Source organism: Epinephelus moara, chromosome 22 (genome assembly GCF_006386435.1).
Source record: "Epinephelus moara isolate mb chromosome 22, YSFRI_EMoa_1.0, whole genome shotgun sequence".
In the NCBI taxonomy this organism is placed as follows: domain Eukaryota; kingdom Metazoa; phylum Chordata; class Actinopteri; order Perciformes; family Serranidae; genus Epinephelus; species Epinephelus moara.
Window position 1 is genome coordinate 40,773,025 of NC_065527.1, and position 7,091 is coordinate 40,780,115.

General features: G+C 41.5%; 1 protein-coding gene across 5 annotated transcripts in view; it reads left to right on the forward strand.

The window, feature by feature from the left end:
• The first annotated feature begins 1,969 nt into the window (after positions 1–1,969).
• The window catches only part of ago3b (argonaute RISC catalytic component 3b), a 24,647-nt gene continuing 19,525 nt past the window's right edge, over positions 1,970–7,091 (forward strand). For all 5 annotated transcript variants that reach the window (XM_050034317.1, XM_050034320.1, XM_050034319.1 and 2 more), the window contains exons 1-2: positions 1,970–2,128; positions 2,304–2,583. In XM_050034317.1, coding sequence (XP_049890274.1) covers positions 2,565–2,583 — 19 coding nt within the window. In that variant the 5' untranslated portion in view covers positions 1,970–2,128; positions 2,304–2,564. The remainder of the gene's footprint in view (positions 2,129–2,303; positions 2,584–7,091) is intronic.

Consider the following 7,091-nt stretch of genomic DNA (forward strand, 5'->3'; position numbering starts at 1 on the left):
ACAGTTGGTATTTCCTGACGGATTTCCCTCGGTGGAGGAGGAGGTGGGAGAAACAGCTTCGTCAAGCTAGAAACATTTTGACAGGGTAAAACCGGAAGTTCCACAATCTTGCCTGTCAGATGTACATCTTTGAAAATGCAGGTTATTATTGCAAGTAAAATTAGCAATATCACTGTGTAAAAAAAACCCCCTTAATTTCAAGGAAGAGTCCTGCATTCAAAACTGTATTCAAGTTAAGGTCCTCAGAGGCAGGAAATCATCACAAATGAGTACTGATGTATCACAACCTCAGTACGAACTGTGCAGAATAGGTCCTTTGACAGAAATATAGCCATTATGAGGGGTGAGAATCACCAAAGCCCTCATTATTTCATATTATCACGATACTTAGTCACAATACTAATATATTAATGCAAAATATTGTGATATATCCATCCAATAATCCAAGAATACATCAGGAAGATGACCTGCTTAGAGAGTGCCTCAGGCAGCAGAACACAGAAGGTGATGAGGAGGAAGAGGAAATATTGTGGAAGACCAAACCCCTCCATGGGATATACCATCAGCAGATAGAGGAAGAAGCTGACATCAAGAAATCCCACCAATGGCGAGAGAAGGCCAGCCTGAAGGACAGCACTGAGGCCCTGATCTTGGAAGCACAAGAACGGACCCTGAGCCCCAGGTCGATAGAGGCAGTGGCCTACCATAGCAGACAGGACCCCAGGTGCAGGCTGTGCAAAGAGGCCCCCGAGACAGTCCAGTGCATAGCAGCAGGATGTAAGATGTAGGCTGGGACAGTGTACACTAAGAGGCACAACCAAGTGGCTGGGATAGTGTACAGGAACATCTGTGCTGAGTATGGTCTAGAAGTCCCCAAGTCCTGAGGGAGCACACCACCGAAAGTGGTTGAGAACAACAGGGCTAAGATCCTGGTCAAGACTGACAAGCAGCTGCTTGCTAACTAACCGGACATAGTGGTGGTTGACAAGGAGCAGAAGATGGCAGTTGTGGTAGATGTGGCAATCCCAGCTTACAGTAACATCAGGAAAAGGGAGCATGACTGAGAAGTACCAGGGGCTGCAGGAACAACTGGAGCAGATGTGGAAGGTGAGGTCCAGAGTTTTCTCAGTGGTAATTGGAGCATTAGGAGCTGTGATCCACAAACTGGAAGAGTGGCTCCAGCAGATTCCAGGTACAACATCTGTGTTCTCTGTCCAGTCAAGTGCAGTCCTAGGAACAGCTAAGATACTGCGCAGAACCCTCAAACTCCCAGGCCTCTAGTAGAGGACCCAAGCTTGAGGACGACACATACCAGGGTGGCTGTGGCTCAGAAGGTAGAGCAGGTGGTCCACTTATCATAAGATGAGTAGCAGGTGGCACCATGTATGGCAGCCTCGGCCACCATGCGTCAATGTGTGTGAGAATGGGTGAATGTTGCAAATGTAAAAGTGCTTTGAGTGGTCAGAAGACGAGAAAAGCGCTATACAAGTGCAGTCCATTTATTATTTACCCTCGATGGTTTGATCTCAGGCTCTGCATGTTGAAGTTTCCTTGGGCTGAACCCCAAATTGCTCCAGATGACTGTTCCATCAGACAAATAAACACAGCTTCATGCAACAGAAATATGTGTTAGTCTCTGCTATTCTAATTCTGTATACTCTCAACCCCTCAGATTATATAGGCTTAATTTACAGGTATAGTGGACCCTGTAGTGTTACATTGGTTATTGCAGGGGGTTGTTTCTGACTCTATTCAAAGTGCCCTTAAGTACAGTATATGAGTGCAAGTACTTTCCACCACTGATAATTCGTGCACACAAAGCAGTAATAGCCTTAAAATAGATACTAAAACATCTGCGTGGCTTTTTATGGTGTGGTCTTTTTTTTTTTTTTTTTTAGCTGTGCTTTTATTTTGAAGGAGTATCCAGGAAGTTTTGTTTTTCTGTTCTCGCGATCTTTACATTACAGAGCGAGAGGGCGGTGTAAGTGCAGATTTCAGACCGGTTAGTTTCTCGCCGAAACCGAGTAGGACGCCGGGGTAGTCAGCCCCTCATATCTGTTTGATAAAGAAAAGGAACACCGGATTGTCACGTTAACCAACCGGGACGACAAATTCAGCCACTGAGCCGGTAAATATCCATGGCATTCTTGTGTGTCGAGTTGCCAGTCAGTTGCTAGTTGTCGTCGGCTAAAGCTAACTATCGCTGTTAGCTTTACCACCGCCGTCAGTGAAATTTACTCAACTCCGTGTTTAAACTGTCACAGACATTTCCAACACTTAACATAATGTCGTTTTTCTTCCAGATACAACAGGAAAGACTTAAAAGGACGACGGTTGGGACATTTTGTATAACTTTGAGCTGTCAGTTGTGGTGAGGCAGGTCGGGGGAGAAGACTTCAGCCGAGGGGACCCCCGAGCGGCCCGGTTTCATATCAGCGACCGAAGCCGGGGAGCAGGGAGCCACGCAGCCGGGGAGCGGTGTGTCGGCCAGCGGATTCATACTCAAGTTTTTACGAAGAGAATTGATCACTGAGTGCCGGGTCATCCGGACAGAGACCTCATGAATGGAAATCGGAACAACAGGTGGGATCCCCCGACTAACCGCCATGCTTAATTTGGTGTTCAGGTGCGGCACTGGAGTTATTTGCAGACTGTGCAGTGCGAGACACAAGTTAGACCCCCATAGTTGAGCACTGGGGAACTGCAAGTTGATCTATGTGGTAAAATAAGTTGTCAGGCTATCGTGGACACTGGTGTAAAGCAGCTCAGCCTAGAAACTCAACTCAAATTCCCATCTCCGGCTCCAACAGACACTATGTACTGGGCTGATTGTTCCTCAGCGGTGTTTTACCGGTCATCTTTGCGCCTCGGTGTGTTTGTGTCTGTGTGTGCGTGCCCCAAACCAGTCTCACTGGTTACTTGCATTGTCTACGTCATTCTATGCCGGCTGTCAAAGGCAGGTGGTGATCCCGTCAGGTGTGCGTGAAGCCTGAGAGGCTGGCTCACTTTCAGAGAGGCGTGTGTGTGTGTGCTCATGTCTGCTTGAGGGGCAGCATTTCACACCAGCTGCTGCCATAGTTACCCTAGTTATTGAATGAAGTTCAGTTAACCGCTGCCTGTGTTAATTAAAAATCAATTGAGCATGGCAGGACATTAGTCAATTTACTTTTGTTGCCACGGGCCACAATTTGTGAGTCACAGCTTGTATATTATTGATGCTGTTGGGGGCAGTGATGAACTGGGAGGGAAAAAAGGAACCAAACTGGTCCACTGAAACTGACCCATTCATTCTCCATCCACTCTACCCATTTTCACCTAAGGGGCAAAACAATATCAAATTTAGAAATCCTGAAGCAGTGTTAGACTTTGATTAATAGACTCATGTATATTTAATTCAGGTATTCTGGAAAAAAAGACTTCAATTAACACACATTTTCAATATTATTTAAGTTGTTAGTTATGTTTTTAATTACTTACTTAATGGCTAAGTAAATAAAATGTCCAAAACTAGTAAAAACTTTACATTATAATTTCCTAGTGGCCAAAGTGCTGTCTTTAAATAGCCTGTTGTTTTTTTTTTCTGACCAACTGACCAAAAACCCCCAAATATTCAACTGATATTGATATAAAACAGCAGATCCTCACATTTGAGAAGCTGGAGCCAATAAATATTTGGTCGTTGTTGAGCTGGATTATTAAAATTGTTGATTATTTTTTTGTCAATTGACTAATCGATCACGTGTTTCTGCTCCAAACTTTGAACTTAACTTGTCATATTCTCCTAATTTCCTCACTGACTCATATGCGTTCAACGCTTTATGTGGAGCTTTTTCTCTTCTTGAAGGCAGCGTCATGTTGACTTACACCAACCTTGCAAGACAACTTTTTTATGCTGCCTTAATAGGCAAGTCTTCCCTCTGAGGCTGAAATTCTGCATAATACGACACTGTGTCAGCTAAGACTAAGATAAGATGTTGGAGCAATCTTCCTTTTTAATGAATTGAGAGTGTGAGGTACAAAAAGCAACCTGTTCACAGAGGTTTTTCTCAAAAGTACCACACAGATCGACCTCTGCTTTGTCTTAAAATTCATCTTGCAAACATCCCTCACCCATGTTTTATGTTCTCACACTCAGAGGTAATTCTTTTATCATTGGTTTGTCACGTTTTTTTGTTTGAATTTACCTTTTGAAAGTTGTAATTTTATGCATAATCTACCGCCTCCCTTTGTAAAAAAAAAAAAAGCCATTTAATGTCATGAAAATTCACGTTTAGGTTTCCTGCCAGATTGAAACAATTTTTGGCACATTCTTTTCACAACTTCGCATAAAGTTAATTGTCTGTCTAGCTAAAGGCAAATATTTCTACTAACACGTCAATTATTTTTTGTCCCACCAAAAACTGTTCCAAATACATATCATTTGTTTTCACAGAGCTCACGGTAACATAACAAATTGACGATCAACCTAAAACCCAAAGATATATTAATTTTATAATGATCTAAAATAGAGAAAATCTGTAAATCCTCTCAACTGATAATGTTTTGGCATTTTTGGTCTTGAGTAGCTTAGGTAACGTCTTGCAGGTTTAGAGAGCATTTGTCCGCTCATCACTTGTGTTAAATACTTGAAGTCTGCCAGTTAGAGGATGTTAAAACAGCATTTATTAAAAAAATTACACATTTTTAGTCCTCTGCATTACAGTAGTGATGGCAGGACTGTACAATATTACATCACTGAAGTGCTCTCTTAAAGTGTGTGGGTTGAATGTCAGCTCTGTGTGGGCTGCTACTGGTTGTGCGTTGCATTTGTATGATGAAGCAGCCTGATAAGCAGTCATTAGTCTCTCCATTGTTGCTCATTCTACAGTGAACCTTTGTGTTTTGGGGGTCATTTCTGGTGCAGACGCTGCTTATCTGGCTTGTGCGTAGTTGAGGATGTTTTCCATAATTCCTCAAAGAAATGTAAGATTGGATTCATCTTGTTGCCACTTTTTGATTTACTTTTCGTTAGTTTTTGCATAAAAGTAAAAAAGAAAAGAAAAGGCACTCGTATGCAGACCACTTTCAACCTCGCAGTGTCTTCATCAGGGTGGAAATAGTACAAAAAGATTGAGTACACCTGGTGCTGAAAATAGATGATACAATGAAATTAATCAGTATTGTATCACAATAAGGTAATCAATGATTATAGAAAACACCTAGCACAATTACATCAAAATAATCAACTAATCTGACTATAAAATTTAAGTAAAATGTAGTCAAGAAATGTTTATTTCAATAGTTTTTGTCACCAGAGCTCCACAATGAATGAGACAAATGTATGTGCACCTGTTTTTCCTTCTCATGTCAGCATGCCTTTAGTTGCCATGGAGAAACTGTAGCAACATGGGTGCTATTGCCATGGGAACGGCACAGGGGAGGAAGCGACCTGGGTACGCATCAGCAGAAAGTGTAGCGTTTTACTGAATGATGCCTCATTACAGCAGGTTCAGGGTCAGCCCTCGACCCTGACTGGAGCTGAAAGACAGATTTATTTTTTCCACCCACAGCTGGTCTATCCCACTTTACGGCCACAGTCATCATTCATGCTTTTTTTCAGCCGCACACTGTATTTTCTGTCATCACAACAAAGTGCACATCTTGCTATTTTAACAGCTCAAGCTCAGTATGCAGACTGTATGTCATGTAGGTCATTGTGAGTATGTGTGTGGATCCTCTGAGTCACATTTATGGAAATTGTGTGGTAGTATTTTTTTTCACTGAGTACTTTCCAGTTTGGCATTTCTGAAAATTGATGTCAGATTGGCGTGGTGTGTCACCCGCCTACTTCTCCTGTCGTCTGGCAAAGGCCATGTCAGTCAGGAGAAGTCTGTGACCGCTGAGCTGGTCTTTATTTAAAATGTCACCCAACTCTGGAACCTTTTTAGTACGGTCATTATCAGATTGACGTGGGGAAAACAACGTCAGCCCGTTAGTTTCAGTTTTGTCAGTTTGACATGAGGCAATCTTTAACGTCCCTGACCATCTTCAGTCCCAGCACCCGCCGTCTGCTCTTTCCTCCTTATTAACCACTTCCTTCCTCTCAAAGCTTGTATGACAGGGTAGAATTCAACAATGGTTACTGGTTTGGCTCTGTTTCAGCTATTTTAAGACGTTGAATTATTGGACACAGATAGTGTATGGCTGGGTGACATATTGATATTATCTCGATATTATGATATGACTCTAGATGTCGTCTTAGATTTTTGTGTGTTGTCTTTTCCTGGTTTTAAAGGCTGCATTACATTACAGTAAAATGATGTAATTTTCTAAACTTTGTTTTATTAATTGCTTTGACCCGCTTAGTCATTATATCCACATTACTGATTATTATTTATCAAAAATTTAAATATATATAAATATTTTGTGAACGCACCAATAGTCAACACTTTAATATTGTTGCAGTATCAATATTGAGGTATTTGGTCAGAAATATTTAAATAAAATGTTAATATCTGATTTTTTTGATATTGCACAGCCTTATTAAGAATTGACATAAATGCCGATAGTTGCTAGGTTGGTTTATAGATTGGATTTTAGGATTATGTGTGTTGTTACACGTTGGGGATCAGAAAGACACTAAATGCTTAACAAATGCTCAAGGCAAAAACACAAAAAACTAGAGGTTATTTGTTGCTATTGGAAATAAATACAACAAAATTCATTTGTGCTGAAAAACGTAAACCTCAAGCAGGGCTCAACAATAAGGATTGCCCGATTGCCCGGGGCAAGTAAAACTCAAGGTCGGGCATGTAAACTAACAACTCACTTGCCCGATCGGGCAAGTTGCTAAAAATAGTAAAAGTTAATAACTAATTGATAAAATAAATGTATTTTAAAACGTGCTCCTTCGGCACTGATGCAGCGGTCTCTCTGCCTGAAGTCACAAGCACAGCTGTCTAACATATCCTGCCCACAGCCCCCATTGATATTATTTTGCGCGACGGACGCTTCATATAATAACAGAACAATATACTATTTATGGTGTTATGTCATCGTGTCATTTCTGTCTCTACATGGTCACACGTTAACAATTCTCCTCTGCTCTCTGT